The 19,891-nt window shown below is 43.6% G+C and overlaps 1 protein-coding gene across 2 annotated transcripts in view; it reads left to right on the forward strand.

Moving 5' to 3' along the window:
• NLK (nemo like kinase) overlaps window positions 1–19,891 on the forward strand; it is a 194,711-nt gene that overhangs the window by 140,594 nt on the left and 34,226 nt on the right. For both annotated transcript variants that reach the window (XM_056865424.1, XM_056865423.1), the window contains exons 5-7: window positions 2,519–2,604; window positions 4,004–4,213; window positions 10,327–10,428. In XM_056865424.1, the coding sequence (XP_056721402.1) occupies window positions 2,519–2,604; window positions 4,004–4,213; window positions 10,327–10,428 (398 nt within the window). The remainder of the gene's footprint in view (window positions 1–2,518; window positions 2,605–4,003; window positions 4,214–10,326; window positions 10,429–19,891) is intronic.

Raw genomic sequence — 19,891 nt, forward strand, 5'->3', positions numbered from 1 at the left:
TAATCAGAACTTCCAGTGATCATTCAGTACAGGTACCAGTCTTCTAGTTGGAAAGAGGTCAAAAGTTTAGTTTATTCTAGTTTATTTAATTCTTGGTGTAAAGCTCGTTTCCCAGCCTATGATCACTCAATGTTGTCTTTTAAGAACTGTATTTATTTGAGAACTTTATTGTGAACTTTATTTAAGATCACTCTAGTTCCTCTTGAACCAGTTAAATAAACAAGAATTGCAATTATACAGAAAACATATGTAAATTAGATTATAAATAAAAAGCAACTTAGCCTACATTTAAAGATAAAATGCCATTTCTGAAATTCTTACCAAGCCTTTTTGGAAAAGATCAAATAGTCTCACCCCAACCCAGGTCTGAGAGATTCAGGGGTTTTAGGGTGTGGCTATCTTACAAAGACACAATTGTGTGAGCTTCCCATGTCTTTCTTAAACCGTCTAATTCTTTTTCTCAAAATAATTATTTTTCTCAGAATAACGGTTGCAAATTTTGTTCCATTTATTCTGGGATTTATTTCGAACATAAAGCAATATATTCATAAGTTATCTTTCTCAAAGCTGAAGTTATGGGTGTGCTGGAACAATGAACAATGAAAAAATGCATGTTTACAGATTTACATAAAAACCTGAAAGCAAACTTTCACACCAATTAAACAGTGATTTGAAGTTAAAATCTGCAGCAGAGCAGTAAATAATACACAAATGCAGTTGTGTTTGTAAATCGAATACCTTTAAAAACAAGGAGAAGAAAATATTAAAGGAACATAATTCTAAAGGAAATTTTACAGAAACATGAATATAAACCCTCAAGTGGGGGATATTAGGCTAGATTTATGATGCTGAGGCAAAAGAACTCATCCGTGAAACTTTGCATTTGCATGGCATCTCAGTTTTAACAGGGCTGCTTTGCTGCAGGTAGCAGCTCAGCAAAAACAAGGCATTGCACAAGGACAAAGTCCCACCAGAAAATGCCTTCTCGCCATTATCACATTTATAGATTAAGGGGATGAGCATTTCTTATATAATTAGGCTGCTGACCAAAAGACAAACATCCAGCCACCTGTGGATTTCAAAATGAAATAATTGGAGAACTTTTGTAAATGGAAAGATTACTTGCTTTCATGCCCCGTTGACCCCCCCCCCCGCCCCCCGGTGCTACTGTGAACTGTAGTTCGGTGAGTTCGGATCTTTGCTATAGGCCTCTGGCTGGCTGAGCTGCTTTTCCTGCTGGTGGAAGAGGGGCACCGCAGAGCTCCCTGTGACAAAAAATGAAAATTGTTCCACTTCATGGTGGAGTTGGGCATCTGACCAGTCAAAGAAGACTTGGTCAATTGACCAGTCAGATATTGTCAAATAATACGCAAGTATATTGTCGAAGGCTTTCACGGTCAGCGTTCATTGGTTCTTGTAGGTTATCTGGGCTGTGTGACCATGGTCTTGGTATTTCCTTTCCTGACGTTTCGCCAGCAGCTGTGGCAGGCATCTTCAGAGGAGTAACACTGAAGGACAGTGTCTCTCAGTGTCACTTGACACTGAGAGACGCTGTCCTTCAGTGTTACTCCTCTGAAGATGCCTGCCACAGCTGCTGGCGAAACGTCAGGAAAGAAAATACCAAGACCACGGTCACACAGCCCGGATAACCTACAAGAACCAATAGGCAAGTATTTTTAAGCATTAACTTTATTAGAATAACAAAGTTACTTTAATCATAAACTGTTTGCTTCTTTCCCAAATGATAAAAACAAATCTGCTAACAGTGCATTCCTGTGCGGAGTTATTCCAGTCTAAGCGTTTAGACTGGAATAAAGATTGCACTGTGAGCTTTGCTGTGCGGGAAAGTTTTTTTTTACTGTGATTTATACTTTAATTAATTTACATAGGTGATCTTGTGCCACTGAATGTTTTGCTCTTAATAGGCTTGATCCAGACTAAATTTTCCTTTTGCGCCTGCAGCTTCTGTCAGTAGAACAGAAGGTTCCCACCCGCCATCCCCGCAGCCCACCGATCTCTGTGAAATGCTGCTCCTGGGGACAGGGGACTGCACAGGAAGCAAGTTGTGGGTCTGCAGCGGAAAGAGGAAACTGGTGGGAATTACCCCACCTTTTCTGCTAGAGGAAGGTGTAGTCTGGATTTGGTGCCTGTAGCTGCAGCAGGTGGCCGTCAGGAGCAGCTTTCCTCTGCCGCCGGGTTTACTGCAACAACTACTGCAAGACTAGTGGTCAAGCAGCCCTCCCCCCGCCCTTGCTGACAAATGACGTGGAAATATGAAAGGGAAATTACCACCTACACAATGTGATTTTGGGCTTCAGATAATGTTTCTCAATATTAGACTGCAGTCAGTTGAACAGTGTACCAACCATATCTTAATGTGCCACTATTCTGCATATAATTCCAGCCCCTGCCACAGCTGTGGGCAGCATAGACTTTGGATGCGTTCCAAGCTTGTCTCTTTTCCCTTACTTTTTGAATAGTGTGCCTTTTTTGATAAGCTTCTGGCTTTTGTTTGCAGGTCTGAAATACCTACATTCCGCTGGTATTTTGCATCGAGACATTAAACCAGGAAACCTGCTAGTGAACAGCAACTGTGTTCTTAAGGTAGTATTTCATTTGTGCATAAAATACATTTCATATTACCAATGCTTCAAATGTGTCTCCATTTCTAAAAAAAGAAAGCTCACAATTCTTTTTATGATCCAATTAGAAACAAAATATATCAAAAATCCTTAAATCTTGCAAGAGAAACTAAATTTATAGCTGAAGTTGGTTCTGTTGCTGTAGCATTAAATTCACTTAAATTGTGTCGCGTCAAATCTAGTGCAATTACCATTATAAATACAGCAACACAATTTTGGACACTCATCTATTTTTAAAATTTTGATATTATGTAATTGACATGAAATTTTGGCATTGTGTAATTGACTAAGGAAAAGAACTATCATTCCTCCCCCCTACCCCTGAATGTATGCTACCCAGGAGGACTCTTCCACTAGGTTTGGAATCTAGAGGGGCTATACTCCAGCCCAGACTACAAGGCAAAGTTTGCCCTTTATGATCTTTGTATTTAATTAGTATAAATTCTTGTTTTTAAGATTCCCTATAGGCACAATGGCTTACCTCCTACTGGGGCTTAGCTTAACTTAGTACTTGACAGCAGCAAATGAGGTGTTCAGATGTCTGAATGACCCCCACACCCAGTATTCGTTCTTGTATCTATGTATAAGAAGCAGGTTTATAGCTGGGGGATGCTACTAGATCCTGGCCTGTGGTTGGATGCTCAGGTCTCTTCCATGGTATGTCGCACCTTTTATCAGCTACGGCTGGTTTGCAGCTACAGCCATTCCTCAAAAAGTGTGATCTGGCTGCAGTGAGTCACACTCTCAGATCTAAGTTAGATTACTGTAATGAGCTCCCCATGGGGCTGATTTTGAAAACAGTTTGGAAACTTAAGATGGTTCAAAATGAAGCCGCTAGACTACTGTCAGGGGTTGGTTACAGGGGCTGTATCACCCTTGTGCTGGAAGATCTGCACTGGCTACCCATCTATTTCCAGGCACAAGTGAGAGTGCTGATTCTGACCTTTAAGGCCCTAAACAGCTTGGGGACAGGGTACCTGAAGCCCTGTCTCGTCCCGCACTGCCCAGCCTGCCAGTTAAGATCTGCCTCTGAGTCCCTGCTCTCTGTGCCCTTCAGAGGTGAGCCATGTGGCAACGACACATGACATTTTCTGTGGTGGCGCCTCACCTTTGGAATGCCCTTCCCCTCGAGGCTTGCCTTGCACCTACTTTACTTTTGTTTAGGTGCCAGGTTAAAACATTGAAGCTTTTAATTAAGGGTTTAATGGTCTGGTCTGTTTTATGGATTTTATGCTGATGGTGTCTAATGGCTTGTACTGTGGTTTTAATTTTAAGCTGCCTCAATTTAGGACTCTGAAGAGGCAGCATAGAAATACTCTGAATAAATAAATATAAGTGTACAAAACTTGGTTTCCCCCCAGATTTGTGATTTTGGATTGGCCAGGGTGGAAGAATTAGATGAATCTCGTCACATGACTCAGGAAGTTGTCACTCAGTATTATCGGGCTCCGGAAATCCTGATGGGCAGCCGTCACTATAGCAGTGCTATCGACATCTGGTCCGTAGGCTGCATATTTGCAGAACTGCTCGGACGAAGAATACTGTTTCAAGCGCAAAGTCCCATTCAGCAGGTACGTACAGAGTTGTACTTCAGTGCAGCAGAGATTAAAGAGTGGCTGTTGGCTTTCTGGCTGAATCTTCCAGCTTGATGGAATTCACTGTGTATTGAATTCTAGTAATTCCAAATTCCCTGGGAGTCCCATTGGGGCCTAATGATCTAAGAGAGGCTATGCTGCTATGAAAGGTGTCTTGAGGCCATTGCATGCTCTGGGGTGGCCTACTTACATTTGCCCAAAATAAGGAAGGTGTTCCCACATGGATCTCTGAAGTTTTGGGTAGATGACTTTAGGGCTTGGATAGGGACACACAGACCACATGGCAGTTGGAGGTTGAGAGCCTTGTTTCTTTAAAAAAAAAATTACTGAATTTTTTAGGGTACAGAATTTAAAAGGATGCGGGAAAGGGAAAAGGGGGATAAGCAGTTACGTTTCTGCGTCCAAGTTTAGTGAATACATTCATTGCATACTTCAAAATCAGTTTATATTACAGTGCACCTGATCATTCCTCTAACATTAAAATATGGCATTAAAGTGTATAGTACTCCATCTATTGATCAATACATAAATCCACATTAAAGTAATTTTCTTTCATTAATAACTATTCCTGGATATATCTAATACTTATTTGATGTTCTAATTATCCTATTAGTACAATTACCTATATTCAGTAGTTGTACGTATTATGCATATTTATCATACAAAGTTTGCCATTTATGTCTAAAATCATCTAATAGCTTTTTTTTTATCGAAGCGAAGTCAAATAGTTTGTGAATCCATTCATTCTTTGTTGGAATCTTGGGGCTTTTCCAGTATGAGGCGTACAAGATTCTCGCTGCTGTGATAGCATATTGAAAAAATTCTCTTTGAATTATGAAGGGATGATCTTGTGAAGGGATGATCCCCAGTAGCATGAATTTAGGATTTAATTCAAAATGTACTTGAAGGATATCTTGAATTGTTTTATGAACCGTCCTCCAGAACTGCTGGCTTTTTTTACATTGGTGGGAAAAAGTCCCTTCCGTCACCGAGCATTTCCAGCAGTTCGCTTGGTTTGAGAGCCTTGTTTCTAATCTCTCCCTGGGCTCCTGCCTCTTGCTTTGAATAGCAAGGTTAACAAAATCTCTGTTGAGTTCTCAGTTTGTTTCTCTGGAACATTAAAAATGCTGGTTTTAAGTTACAATGCTCTGCATGATCATAGCCCACATTATTGGAAGGTCCCATCTCTTCCCTGGTGGCTGAGGCCATCATTTGATGTGTACTGCTGCCAACCAGAGGTAAATTGGGTTGGGTGCAGATTATAAAAAGGGTCTCAACTTGTAGTGCCATGTACTGCCCCCCCCCCCCAAGAGAGTCATTTGATGCTTTTATTTTGGTGTTTAGAATCCAGGTGAGAGGGGGAGTTTTTTCCCCATATGTTTTTCAGCTGATTCTTCCTGCTGTTCAGTTTTCCCACTTGAAAATTCATCCTGAATGTTCTATTTTATTATCCCTCAGTTATACTGCTGCATTATAATTTAACCTGTGTTTGACTTGTCATTTTTGTTATTGGATGTTTATCAGTTTTAGGATAGTTTTACGGCTGTGCTATTGGAAAAGCAGGCTGTGGATATTTGAAATAATAAGAATGCCACTTCCTTATCTGATTCATGCTCACACCAACCTTCTGAAGTGTATTGTCATCATTCCTGTTCAACAGATGGGGAGTGGAGGTTGGGACAGAAGCTCTCCCAAGGCCGCCCATCTTGTCTAGGAGTTGCGAGGACAAGGGTGGGCAGATAATCGCTCACTCACTAAAAGTGCTTTTAAAAATGATTGGTAAAAAAGTGGAATACTAAGTATTCACCAGAACAATTAAGCTGTTTGCTAAATAAGTGCCATAGTATTTTTAGTAATTACTATTTTAAGTATCCTTGTTGTCACTGTAGTCCATGATCTGAAGGGTTTCAATGTAGGGAGAGCGTTAGGAAAGCTAAAGCTCAGTATGAGCTTAGGCTAGCAAGAGATGCTAAACACAACAAAAAAGGGTTCTTTTCCTATGTACAGAGTAAGAGTAAGAATAAGGACAAGATAAGCCTATTGCATGAACCGGAAAGTGAAATTATAACAGGAGATAAAGAGAGGGCAGAACTCCTCAATTCCTACTTTTCCTCAGTCTTTTCTCACGAGGGAAATGGTGCTCAACATGGCATAAACAGAACATGTGATGAGAGAAAGGATTTGCAGCCTAGAATTGGCATTGGGGTAGTGCACAAACACCTGGTTTCTTTAAATGAAACAAAATCCTCTGGGCCAGATGAATTGCATCCAAGGATACTCAAAGAACTTGCAGGTGTAATTTCTGAGCCTCTGTCCATTATTTTTGAAAAGTCTTGGCAAACAGGTGAGGTGCCAGAAGATTGGAGGCGGGCAAATGTTGTCCCCATCTTCAAAAAGGGGGAAAAGGAGGATCCGGGTAACTACTGAACCATCAGCTTTACAGGTTTTCGAACAAATCATCAAACAGTCAGTCCTTGAGCATTTAGAAAGGATGGATCTGATCACTAAGAGCCAGCACGGGTTTCTCAAGAGTAAGTCATGTCAGACTAATCTTATCTCCTTTTTTGAGAAAGTTACTACCTTGCTGGATCAGGGGAATGCTGTAGACATAGTTTATCTAGATTTCAGTAAGGCTTTTGATAAGGTTCCACATAGTATTCTAGTTGACAAATTGGGAAAATGTGGTTTAGATCCTATTATTGTTAGGTGGATCTGCAACTGGTTGACAGATCGCACCCAAATAGTGCTAGTTAATGGTTCCTCATCCACTTGGAGAGGTGACTAGTGGAGTGCCTCAGGAATCTGTGCTGGGCCCTGTGTTGTTCAACATCTTTATAAATGATTTGGATGAAGGAATAGAGGGGATGCTTATTAAATTTGCAGATGATACTAAATTGGGAGGGGTAGCAAATACGTTAGAAGACAGAGCCAAGATGCAGGGTGATCTTGACAGGCTGGAGAAGTGGGCTAGAACTAATAAAATGCACTTCAACAAAGACAAATGTAAAGTTCTGCATTTAGGTAGAAAAAATCAAATGCATAATTAAAGGATGGGGGAGACTTGTCTGAGTAGTAGTGTGTGTTAAAAGGATCTTGGGGTCTTAGTAGACCAAATACTGAACATGAGTCAGCAGAGTGATGCGGTAGCTAAAAAGGCAGATGCTGTCTTGGGCTGCATCAACAGAAGTATAGTGTCCAGATCAATCGAAGTGCTGGTATCGCTTTACTCTGCTCTGGTTAGACCTCACCTAGAGTACTGTGTGCAGTTTTGGGCACCACAATTTAAGAAAGATGTAGACAAGCTGGAACGTGTCCAGAGGAGGGCAACAAAGATGGTGAGGGGTCTGGAGACCAAGTCCTATGAGGAAAGGTTGAAGGAGCTGGGTATGTTTAGCCTGAAGAGGAGAAGACTGAGAGGGGATATGATAACCATCTTCAAGTACTTGAGGGGCTGTCATATAGAAGGTTGGACCAGAACCAACTGGTTGAAATTAAATCAAAAGAGTTTCCGTCTAGACGTTAGGAAGAATTTTCTAACAGAGCAGTTCCTCAGTGGAACAGGCTTCCTCGCAAGGTGGTAAGCTCTCCTTCCCTGGAGGTTTTTAAGAAGAGGTTAGATGGCCATCTGTCAGCAATGCTGATTCTGTGACCTTAGGCAGATGATGAGAGGAAGGGCATCTTGGCCATCTTCTGGTTATGGGGTGTGTGTGTGTGGGGGAGGTAGTTGTGAATTTCCTGCATTGTGCAGGGGGTTGGACTTGATGACCCTGGTGGTCCCTTCCAACTCTATGATTCTAATGGCAATGTGACAATTTATTTTTAACTTGCAGCAAAGTAAACACCATTGAATCAAGAACAGGTTTTGCAAATTAGGGAGAAAAGACCAAGGTCTGGGTACGTAGGACTTTTCAGGTTTAGCAAAGTGATGTTCTTGTATTAAAGCTTATATTTAGAAGAACACTCTATAGCTGTATTTCAGTAATTTAATTTATTGTTAATAAACCCTTTTCTTGCAATCATTGCCATAGTGGAGTACAATATAGGCTTAAGCCCCATTTCATAAAAGCAGTACAGATTAGAGCAACTGAATAATTTACAGCTCATATCTGACAGGTCCTGGCTACCAGCACATCTCAGGAATGCACTTAGTTTAAAAATAGCAGAAAAACAGCCTTCCAAATGTGTGGCAAAACAGATGACTTCCTAGTGAAATAGAGGCATCTGAACGTCCCACGAGAGTGTTCCAGAAATCCAGGAGAACTACAAAAAAGGTTCTGCTACTTATAGAAACCATCCTGGCATTCCCAAATGGCTGCCAAGGGTCCAGCCGCACAGTGTTGGGAGGTTCAAAGCCAAGTGTCTTTCTGCAAGAGAGGGTAGCTTCTTTCAGGTCAGAGGCCCCCTGCAAGTATGCCTCCTGTGCTCTCTTGCTTGAAGAAGGTGGTGGCAATCTTGGGTCGGCTTTTTGCTTTGGGGAAGAAGTTCTGTCATTATGAGGATAAAATGGAGTAGAGAGTGATGTAAGCTTCTTTGGTTCCCTGTTGGGGAGAAAGGTAGGATATAAATGAAGTAAAATAAATGCCTTTGAACAGATATTGAAGCCCCATCATTAAATAAATCAGAAAGTTGCAGAAAACAGCAACATTAAACTGTAAAGGACCAGGTCTGGAAAATTTGTATGCAAATTCATGGAGGGGGCAGCGTAAAAGAGACAGACAGAATAGCCAAGCAGACTGATAAAATGAGGAGCAACAGCTGGGAAGCTGGGAAAGAAAAGCAGTCACATTAACAGGGGGTGGGGGTGGGGTTTGGCTGGTACCTAAAACTCAAAAGGGCAGGTGCTAGATGAATGAATGTTGGTGATATATTAATGCATTTGTGCCCCCCCCCATTTTCCATTAGGTGGGTTTATTTATTTACTTTAAGCTGCTTGACAATCAAGGCAGATTGCATGATATAAAACAATGCAGTCAAATAGCATAGAGATCTGATAAGCAATGTAGTACAATGAGGATTACAAAAATTAAAAACAGTACAAAAAACTGTCAGCCATGGTATGTCAAGCAATGCAGAAAATTCAATTTGAAAAGTAGAAAACAATGCAGATAAGAGCAGAAGAAATACTAGACAGTGGTACAAAGTACAGTCTTCTTTTTATGAAAGCACCTTTCAGAAACAATTCATTATACTATTGCCTTATTTACACTTTATAAAAATGCCCCCCAAACAACCCTGTTTTACTTAGTTTGTGGAATGATAGACCTTCTCAAGGTGTGGGGCATAGCAGAGAATGCACATGTGTAAGCAGCTGTCAGCCTTACCCATTTGCAGGGTGGCACCTTTCAAGGCTTTGCTCAGATGAGTGAAGCTCATGTGACAGAGCATAATAGGAGAGGCAGTCCTACAGGTATGTGGGACCAAGGCCCTTGAGGGCTTTTTATGCAGTGAGCAGAACTTCAAATTGAACCCGGTAACTGATCAGTAACCAACGGAGTGACTGCAGAACGGGGGTAACCTGGATACTCCGCCTGGCTCCCAGTTATAACCAGTCTTCATTTGCATCCTTTCCGCTCCAAGTGCGAAGCAGAAGAAATGCTGAGAGATTTTGTGTCAAAGGGAGCGGGGAAAGGAAAACTTGCCTTACTCAGTCCAAAAGTGAGGGTTCCTACATCTGCTGCTGTCTCATGGCTGTTCTACAATGGGGGTGAGGGCTACCAATCACCCTCCCCTCAAGGCTGCAACTCATTGGGTTATTTGGGGTGGAAGCAGGTTGCCAGTGGCTTGAAGGTTGTAGCATGGGTGTATCCCTCTAGTCTGGTATTTAAAATAAAATGATCGTTGAAGCACTTGCCATACAGGTCTTATATACTTTGCAGGTTTCAACAAATGCCCTAAAAAGAGGAGTGCAGGGAGGAGATTGATTTCCCTGCCCACTCTGTGGGGGAAAGGGAAAAATGGTATAAAATAAGTATTTTAATAATCACTATTTGCAAATTGGTATCTTTAAATATATATCTGTGCCTGTTCTTCAGTCTGAGTCACTCCTGAAAATCCAGTTCTGATTGGAGATAACTTTTCCATCTCTGCAGTTGGACTTGATCACAGATCTGTTGGGAACACCATCACTGGAAGCAATGAGGACGGCTTGTGAAGGCGCCAAGGCACACATACTCAGGGGTCCTCATAAACAGGTAGGTTTGCGTTGCCCTGAATGGTAATCTCTCTGCATTCTTCAGCCACCTAAATTCTTCAAGCAAAGCATAAGGTGCAAACAGGCATTTTCATGCCTGGGTTGAAAGAAGTATGGGACTTGATGATTAAATGGCTCAAGGCATAAGAGTGTTTGTCCTGAGAAAGTTACATGCAGATCAGTCCGGCAGAAGCTTATCTGTTTTGAGAGCTGGTTCTTTGAAATAGCCATGTGTATAACTGAAGGGGCCATACTCAGTGGCAGAGTACCTGCTTTCATGCAGTAGGTCCCAAGTGCAATCCTGCCATTGATTTTAAAAATCTTGGATAGCAGAGCTAGGAAAGTTCACTTGAGACCTTGGATAACTTGTTTCAATCTATAGAATGCTCTAGGCCAGTTGGACCAGTGGTCTAAAGGGATACATCAACTTAATTCATTATATGTAAACAAATTGTTTTGGGATTTGCACTGTCCTGTTTCAGAATATTTAAAAGTTGTAGCCTCTTTGTAGTTTCATTAGCTAGTGATCCTGGTTAATTTATTCTCTTTTCATTCCTTGTAATGTGCACCTTGTGGCAGCTGAGAACATGAACTGACTCTTGTTCAAGTCGTCCCGCTGTCACAAACTCCCACTCCGCCATTCTGAGGCTACAAGCCTCAGAATAAACTCATGAATGCCTCCACATCAGTAGTTGGAGGGGCAGTTTTGTGCTGGTTGGATCTTCAAACGTTTATTTATGGGCAAATGGAAGGATATTACCAGAGCAGGGGGTGGCTTTGCCTTAGCTGCAGTCTAAATGCCAGCAAATCTTTCTCAGTATGTGAGTCATTAAATGTAGATAACACGTGTGATGGTTTAACAGTTTTGGTTATGCACTATGGTGGGATTCATTAATCCTGAGAAGTTGTGTTGTGGGCAATACAAAAGAAACTCAAATGAACTTTTAAAAACACAACACAACAAGCATAGTTCATGGGTGGAATTTTCCACTTTTTGTATGCTGATGTAAGCTGTGAACTACTATGAGAGTACATTCAGCCCAATTACTTAAAAAGCTACTTAACCTCAGTTTCTCCTAACATCTGTGTCTTAGAATTTTCTATAAATGTTATAAGGAAATAAAATTCAGTGCTAGGTGATGAAGAAGCAAAGTACAGACATGAAGAATAGCAAGCTGCCCAGTTCTAGAAGGCACACACATTTCTAAGGCTGGCTTCACCACAGGAAGTTCCTTGTATGTGTGTGATTACTGATAAGTGCAAAATTTAAATAAGCATTCCCTTGTTTGTTAAAATAAAGTTTATTTCACATACAGCCCAAGGCATGTCCATCAACTAGTTTAGTTTGAAACTGTGCCACAAAGGAAAAACCCTGTTGGAATCTGGGGTTTTTATTGCAAAGCATTGCGTGCCCTTTAGTTGTTTAGGAAATCATGGCACGGCTTCAAATGGTGTGTAAAGATTTATGAGCCCTGTGTGTATCCACACAGGGCCCATAAGTAACATAACTGGGGAATTATAAACCTGTTCCATAGGCTGAAGGTTCAGTGCGTTCTCTGATTTGTTCTAGTAAAAATGATTAGTCACTGGTACATAAATACAGTAGGGAGCCAAGCGGGCCTAGTGTCCTCCTGGCTTCCTTGGATGGCACGTGGCTGCCTCTGCCTCCAGGCTTGATCGCTGGCTTTGCTGAGAGCACACGGATTACCTCAACTCCAGCCATTATGTATTTAACATCTTTGTATCCTGTGCCCTTATTCAGTGATCCCAGAGGCGGCTTACAAATGGGAACCAATCAGACCCACAGCTGTGAGCATTTTCTTACTATATTTCTTACTGATATTTTATTCTGATTCTCCCCACACACACACACATAGAAACTGTGATTGTTGAAAGAAAATTTGGAGAGGTACCATCATAAGCACTTTCACAAAATCCATCACATCTTGCAAATTTCTATAATGCTATAACATCAATCCCATTCTATTAATATTGTTCCGTAAATAGCCTTGGAAGGGGCCTGACTGCTTCGTGGTATTACAGGCACTGTGTATTTTACCCCTCCCACATCTCAATATCAATTAATCATCACCATTAATAGGAAAGCCCTTCTCCTGATGGCCCCTCCCAATGCCTGTGCACACTCCAGTGCCTCCTGTAATAAGCTTTGCTTTTTTGAATTTGCATAGGAAAGCTAGCCATTTTTAAAGCTGCTGTTAAGGAAATGACAGCGTAGGAAGCGCTGGAGAGCAAACCGCTTCAGAGCCCTGAACTTTAGGCAATGTACTTCTTTATTAAAAAAAAAAAAAAACCAGCCTCTACTGTCTGCATGAAGAGGTCACAGCTATTTTTGTCAATAAAAAATGGCCTTTAATTTGGGTGCTTTCCCCCTGTGTTTTCATTCTAATTTAAGCCTCACCAGACACTTGTTTATTGTAGGGGCTGCTATCCTAGGTGCACTGAAAAGTAAGTCCCGCTGAACTCAATGGGAGGTTTACCTGTGAGTAAACATGCATCAAATGGTGGCTGTTGCTTGGACTGTGTATAAGGCAAGTTTAGTCCAGTGGAAGGCTAAAGGAAGTTCTGTGGAGCTCTGAATACCCAGCCCCTATTTCTTTCTCCTACCAAGGCTTCTGAAATATCACCAAACGTTAACCATCCACTTCTTAAGCCGAGCTTATCGACCACATGTGGTAAAAACTTGGAGTCATGAGTCCTTGCAGATGTGCAGGGCTGCGCTGAGTCACCACTGGCCCCTAGAAAAAGGTGCTTTCCAGACCACCACCACCCCTCACTCAGCCCAGGCTGAACTCAGACATTGGATGAAAACAAATCACATGACTTGCTGTTAGCATGAAAAGGCTACTAGTGATCTGTATGTGCACCATCCATTTAACCCAATTCTACTCCTCACATTTATATCCTTCCTTCCTCCAAGTAGCTCAGGGCAGTGCAAACCCTTCCCCAATTTCATCTTCAAAAGTCTTTCTGGGGTAGGTTAAGTTGTGAGTGTGACTGGCCCAAGGACATGTTTCCCATTCAAAAAGGGGGCCATGAAATGCATACCAGCAGCCACCTTGCCACTGATGAACCGCTCTAACTGTGAGGAAGAACTTCCTGACAGAGCAGTTCCTCAGTGGAACAGGCTTCCTCGGGAGGTGGTGGGCTCTCCTTCCCTGGAGGTTTTTAAGCAGAGGCTACGCCATCTGACAGCAAGGCTGATTCTGTAAACGAAATATACGCTTTGGGCATATTCATCCATCTTTGAGGATGCTTATGTACTTTTAAACTCTTTGCCTGACTCCTGGAGACTAACTGATAATCAGTGAAAATGGACCCTCCTTGCCCTTACTCATTTGTGGAAAGCACAGTATAAATATTTAAAATCAAAACATAGTATGTGAGTGTCCTCAAAGTGCTGTACATTCATTACCTCAGTATTTATGACAGCCCTGTACTGTAGGCCCGTGTTTCTTTCCACGTGGTCATCACGGGGCTGAAAGTAGGTCGCCCGTCTTCCTGTGGTGGGGTCTGAACCAGTGTCTGCCTGGCACTCTTAGCTGTTGCATTTCACCAGGAGTCCCCAGCGACAAGCTCATGGGTGCCATGAGACCAAGTGTTAAGTGAGTGCTGAAATATTTCTTGGTGCTCATGTGTTTCTTGATTCCTGGAGATAAATTCCAGAAGTTATTGAGTGCTGCAGAAAAAAGAGGAAATTTTGGCCACACCCTACTAACTAGTTTACTAGTAAAGTGCTGAGTTCAACCTGGGAAGGTGAATCACAGCTGTGTGCCTTCAGCTTGGATATGGACCCAGAATTGTTACATCTCAGGGCTTGGCATCTTCTTCCTGTGGTCCCACAGGAAGCAAATCCTCTCCTTTCTTTGGAAGTGGCACCAAAACAGCACCTTTTCCCAAACCACAGAGTTGATTCTTTTGCTGATTTGGTGCAAGAGATTTTCAGAAGAGTCCAGGAAAACCTTTATTTTTACAAGGAGTACCCATTTGGAAGCAGGTACCATTGTTCATCATAGGAGGATAAATGGGCATGGGACATCCTAATATTCTGTGATTGGCCTTGCTGTGGGTGGCAGTCATTTTGTGATTGACCCCACCTTTCTTACAGATACTTCATTATTGGTGCCTCCTACATTTCCTCAAAAGTCCAGTAGTGTCTGCAAGGATTCCCACATTAGACCAAGGGAAATGTACTCAATGATGAGTGGAGAACAGGTTCAATCAAAAACCTTAGGGCATAGTCACATTACCAGTTTCACTGTGTATATTTAAATGGCCGTCAAGTTGCAGCCAACTTATGGAGACCCTGTAGGGTTTCAAGGCAAGAGACGTTCAGAGGCGGTTTGCCATTGCCTGCCTGTGCAAAGCAGCCCTGGACTTCCTTGATCTCCCATCCAAATATTAACCAGGGACAACCCTACTTAGCTTCTGAGATCTGATGAGATCGGGCTAACCTGGTCCATCCAGGCCAGGGCACCAAATTCCCTATTGGTTTTAAATAAATGGCTCACTAGATGACTTTGAGCAAATCACTTCTCTCAGCCTAACCAACCTCACAGTATTGTTAGGATAAAATAGAGAAGGGGAGGACCATGTATGACACTCTAAACTCCTTGCGTCATCATCATCCTTCCTTTATTGGCAAAAAAAAACCACAATACAAAATATTACAAAAAGAATGGAAATATTCAAAGGTGCCCTTTATGGTAAGGTTAAAAGACAGTTACATCGAGTAATACTGTTTGTTGATGCTGCCATCTAATTAACTGTTTGGCGGGCTTTAAAAACAAGCTTTAAAAACTGTGCTACCATCTCTAATATTTGAGGCGAATGATTGTTCAATAAATAGGAAACATTAAGAGAGCCTGAGACATTCAGTCTATTTACCAACAGGGGACTTAGTAGTTCATTGCGAGATTCTGTATAAAAACTACAATAAAATAGGACATAAGCAACTGTTTCGATACAATTATTGCCACAAGAACAAAGCCTGCAAACAGAAGGATTTTCCAAAATATGCCTTCAAGTAGCGCAGATGGCAAAACATTAAATCTGGCCAGAGAAATGACTCTGTGTTGAGATGGATCACACAGGTGTTATAAGTATGGGGAGGGCTGGTAAACATCAAAGGGTACCCTTAAATTTAATGGGGAGGAACTCCTTGCAGTAGTAGAGGCCAACCTTGTGTGCTGATCTCTGCTTGGCTCCTGAACTCCACGTGTGCAGGACTGTCAGGATCATAAGCCCATCTCTGGTTCTTTCCCAAGGATTCACTCAGACAGCTCCAAGTCTAAAGTAAAACTCTTTATTGGAAAGACTAGCAGCTACAGACTAATGGCATGACAGCTCAAAGGCTTGGAAAGTTGGCAATGTCCCTCAAGGGGAGCTGTAGGGTTTAAAAGCATAAGTCCAAGATACTCGCCTGACGTTGCCAGGCAACTCTGATGAGGTTCTCACAGGCAAAGACACGGGCAAAGACACAACAATTACCAGGTGCTGAACAAGCATAACAATCTGGGAAAACACTCTGGGAAACGGAATCAGGCCAAGACCTGACATTCTGCTCCCCTTAAGGCCCCCTCCCCCTGACGAAGGTTGAGGTTTGTCGGGGTAGGTCTCGTGGAATAACCACACCAGGCAAGGGGCAGCAACATGACGATCAGCGACCCACTCATCCTGCCCAGGGCCCAAATGTTTCCATCAGACCAGGTAGTACAACACCCCCTTGCGAACACGAGAGTCGAGGACCTTAGAAATCAGAAAGTGTTCTTCCCCCTGGACCAGGACAGGAGACCCTGGAGTGGGTTCCGGGTGCCAATCAGGAGCCGCCACGTACTTTTTTAGCAGACTGATATGAAACACCAGGTGGATCCCTTTCAGAGACTTTGGGAGAGCCAATTCCACCGTGACATCATTGATTAGACGTGAAATAGTAAATGGCCCCACATATTTGTCACTGAGTTTTTTACAAGGACAAGGCGAACCAAGGTTTTTAGTGGACAGATAGACCTTGTCCCCCACCTTTAAATCCCATCCCGGGGAATGATGCTTGTCCGCCTGTTTTTTGTAGTTCTGTATAGCTCGGTCCAAGTTTTTGAGCAAACAATGCCAAGTGCTTTGTACAACTTCCACCCAGTCTGCTATCTCCGCACTGGCCTCCCCTCCCGAGAAATCCACATTACCCAACGGCCCAAAGTCCTTGCCATATATCACGTGAAAAGGGCTGAAACCTGTGGACTGGTGAGTGGCATTATTATAGGCATATTCCGCGAAAGGGAGGAGGTCCACCCAATCACCCTGATGGTAATTGACATAACAGCGTAAGTAGCATTCCAGAACCGAGTTGAAGCATTCTGTTTGTCCATCTGTCTGGGGGTTGTAGGCACTGGACAACCCCTGTTCCACCCCCACCAATTTTAAGAAAGCCTTCCAAAACTTGGCAATAAACTGGCTCCCCCTGTCGGAGATTATCTTGCACGGGAAGGAATGTAGTCAAAATATATGCAGCACAAACAAGTGAGCCAGTTTTTGTGCTGTGGGAAGTCCAGCGCAGGGGATTAAATGGACCTGTTTAGAAAATAAGTCAGTGACGACCCAGAGAACAATTTTGCCATGGTTTGGTGGGAGGTCCGTGATGAAGTCCATGGCAATGACCTCCCATGGTGCCGAAGGGGTATCCAGGTAGTACAACAGTACAGGTGGTTTCCCCACCCCCCACTCGCTTGGCCATGGCACATGTGGGACAGCTCTTAATATATAGGTCCATATCCTGCCTCATTCCAGGCCACCAAAATTGCCGGCGCAATAGATGTAAAGTTTTTACAAAGGCAAAATGCCCAGCCACTTTGGCTCCATGGCAACGTTCTAGTGCCTCCCTCCGTAGAGGCTCCGGGATGTACAGTTTGGTACCATTGAACCAGTAGTCGTTTTGGGAGTTCAAAGTGTCAGGCAAGGTGCCTGCCAGCTCCTCCTCCCGGGTTGCCTTACACAAAGAGTCTTTAAAAGATTCCAGGAGTCCCTCCACCGGATCGGGCCCCACCCTCTGTGACCGAGTGAGCACCGTCAACCCCATCGAAACTTCGGGGTAAACAACAAGTTGATTGAGCGATCAATCTTACTCTGGTACTGAGGAAGTCTGGAGAGGGCAGCCGCTAGCGAATTCTGGTTGCCTTGGATATGCTTCAATACGAAACAGAATTTGGAAAAGAACTCAGTCCAGCGCATCTGGACTGCCGGAGGAGCGCGACTACCGGACGCGCCACCACCGCCGGGTGCAACACCCCCCTTGTTCTTACACTTGATGCAGGGATTCCACTACCCAGATACTCGGCCCCACCGTGTCATGGATTACAAATATGCCTTTGCTGACCCCGTTGGGGATCCAGATTACAAATACCGCCGCCACGATTGAGGACAGCTCTACCTCATCGGAGGAGGAGGCAACCTGGGAAACGCCAGCGTTGAACCTGGTTCCAGCTCTTGACTGGAACAGACTGGGTCTGCGGTAGAGGAAGCGCCACCGCAGACCCCTGCACCCGTGCAACCCAAAGCTCCACTGATGGTAAGAGAAGTAGAGGACACAGTTTTCCTGGATGTGGTTCTGCAACATCACAAGGGGGGGGGTCCCCAAATCTCTGTCAAGTCACTAATAGACTCTGGTTGTGGCCGTACCCTGATCAATGAAGAGACGTTTAAAGCCCTAAAGGTGAAGGCGGTCTGTCTGCCGCAACCCGTTCAATTCGCCCAGATGGACGGCAGTGACATACGGGGAGGGCCAGTAGACCGGCGCACTGGCAGAATGGCCATGGGAATTGGGCACCACTGGGAACAAATACACTTTACTATAGTGCCAGGCATTCGTTATGCAGTAGTCCTGGGGGTGAACTGGCTATGTGGGCATGGTCCCACTATTGACTGGGTAGCAAAAACAATTGAGTTTACCCAACCCCAATGTGAACGACATCGGCGGGAGGCAGCAGTCCCAATACCCGCCTTGGCGACAGGGTCGAGTGTCCCTCTCGACCCTTCTCAGTTGCCGCCCAAACATACGGACTTTGCTGATGCTTTTGATGTCAAAGAGTGTGATGTGTTACCCCCCCCCCCACCAACAATCGGATTGCGCCATTGAAGTGGTGGGGGAAGGCAATTTAACCAAGAGTAAAATCTATCCCATGAGCCCCAAAGAGAGAGCTATGCTCCGAGACTTTTTAGACAAGAATTTAGCTCGAGGTTTCATTTGTCCGTCCACCACACCAAATTGTGCCCCAGCCTTTTTTGCGTGCAAAAAGACAGGAGACCTGCGCTTGTGCATTGACTTTCGTAAACTCAATGCAGTCACCCAAACCAACGCTTACCCCATTCCCCTAATTCCCGACCTATTAAGCCAACTACGAGAGGGACGCATCTTCACCAAACTGGACTTTGTCAAGACTTACTATCGTGTAAGAATTCGGGAGGGGGATTTTCCATTAAGCACCTTTTCCAGCTGTTTTGGAATGTTTTAATATCTTGTGATGCCGTTTGGGTTGAAAGGTGCCTCGGGGGTCTTCATGCAATTAATCAATGAAGTTTTACACGATCTATTGTTCAAAGGGGTGGTGGTTTACTTAGATGACATCCTGATTTACTCCAAAACGTATGAGGAACATGTTGCCATGGTCAAGGAAGTGTTGCGACATCTCAGAGAAAACCAGCTTTATGCTAAGGTTTCCAAATGCGAGTTTCACCGTGACCAGTTGGCTTTCCTGGGATACATAGTCTCGCCCCAGGGATTGACCATGGATCCAGAAAAGATACGCGCAGTGGTGGATTGGGAGCCACCATCAACTCGCAAGCAAGTTCAACAGTTCTTAGGGTTCGCCAATTTTTACAGAGGGTTTCTCCCCAATTTTGCCCAAATTGCATTGCCCATCACCGACCTCCTAAAAACCAAAGGAAAAGGGAGCACGGCTACACAGCCTTCCGCTTGGGTAGAGTGGACGGCGGCATGCCAAATGGCGTTTGAGACTCTGAAATGATTGTTTACTACTGAACCAGTGCTGAAGCACCCAGATTGTCAAAAACCATTTATTGTCCAAGTAGACGCTTCAGAAGTAGCCATGGGAGGGGCCTTATTACAAGAGGGAGACGACAGGCAATTGCACCCGTGTGCTTATTTTTCTAAGAAATTTTCTACATCCCAACTGAACCGGCCCATTTGGGAAAAGGAGGCGGCTGCGGTAAAACACGCTTTGGAAGTATGGAGACATTTCCTTGAGGGGGTAGATACCCCTTTCCAGGTCTGGACTGATCACAAAAACTGATGGGAACTCGCAAACTCTCAGCCAAACAAGTTAGGTGGGCGGACTTCTTTTCGAGATTTCAGTTTGTAATAAAACACTTTCCAAGGAAGCAAAACCAGTTAGCAGATGCTTTGTCCCGGCTTCCCCAGTATCCCAATAAGCTAG

This window comes from Euleptes europaea, chromosome 19, assembly GCF_029931775.1.
Source record: "Euleptes europaea isolate rEulEur1 chromosome 19, rEulEur1.hap1, whole genome shotgun sequence".
NCBI classification, from domain to species: Eukaryota; Metazoa; Chordata; class Lepidosauria; order Squamata; family Sphaerodactylidae; genus Euleptes; species Euleptes europaea.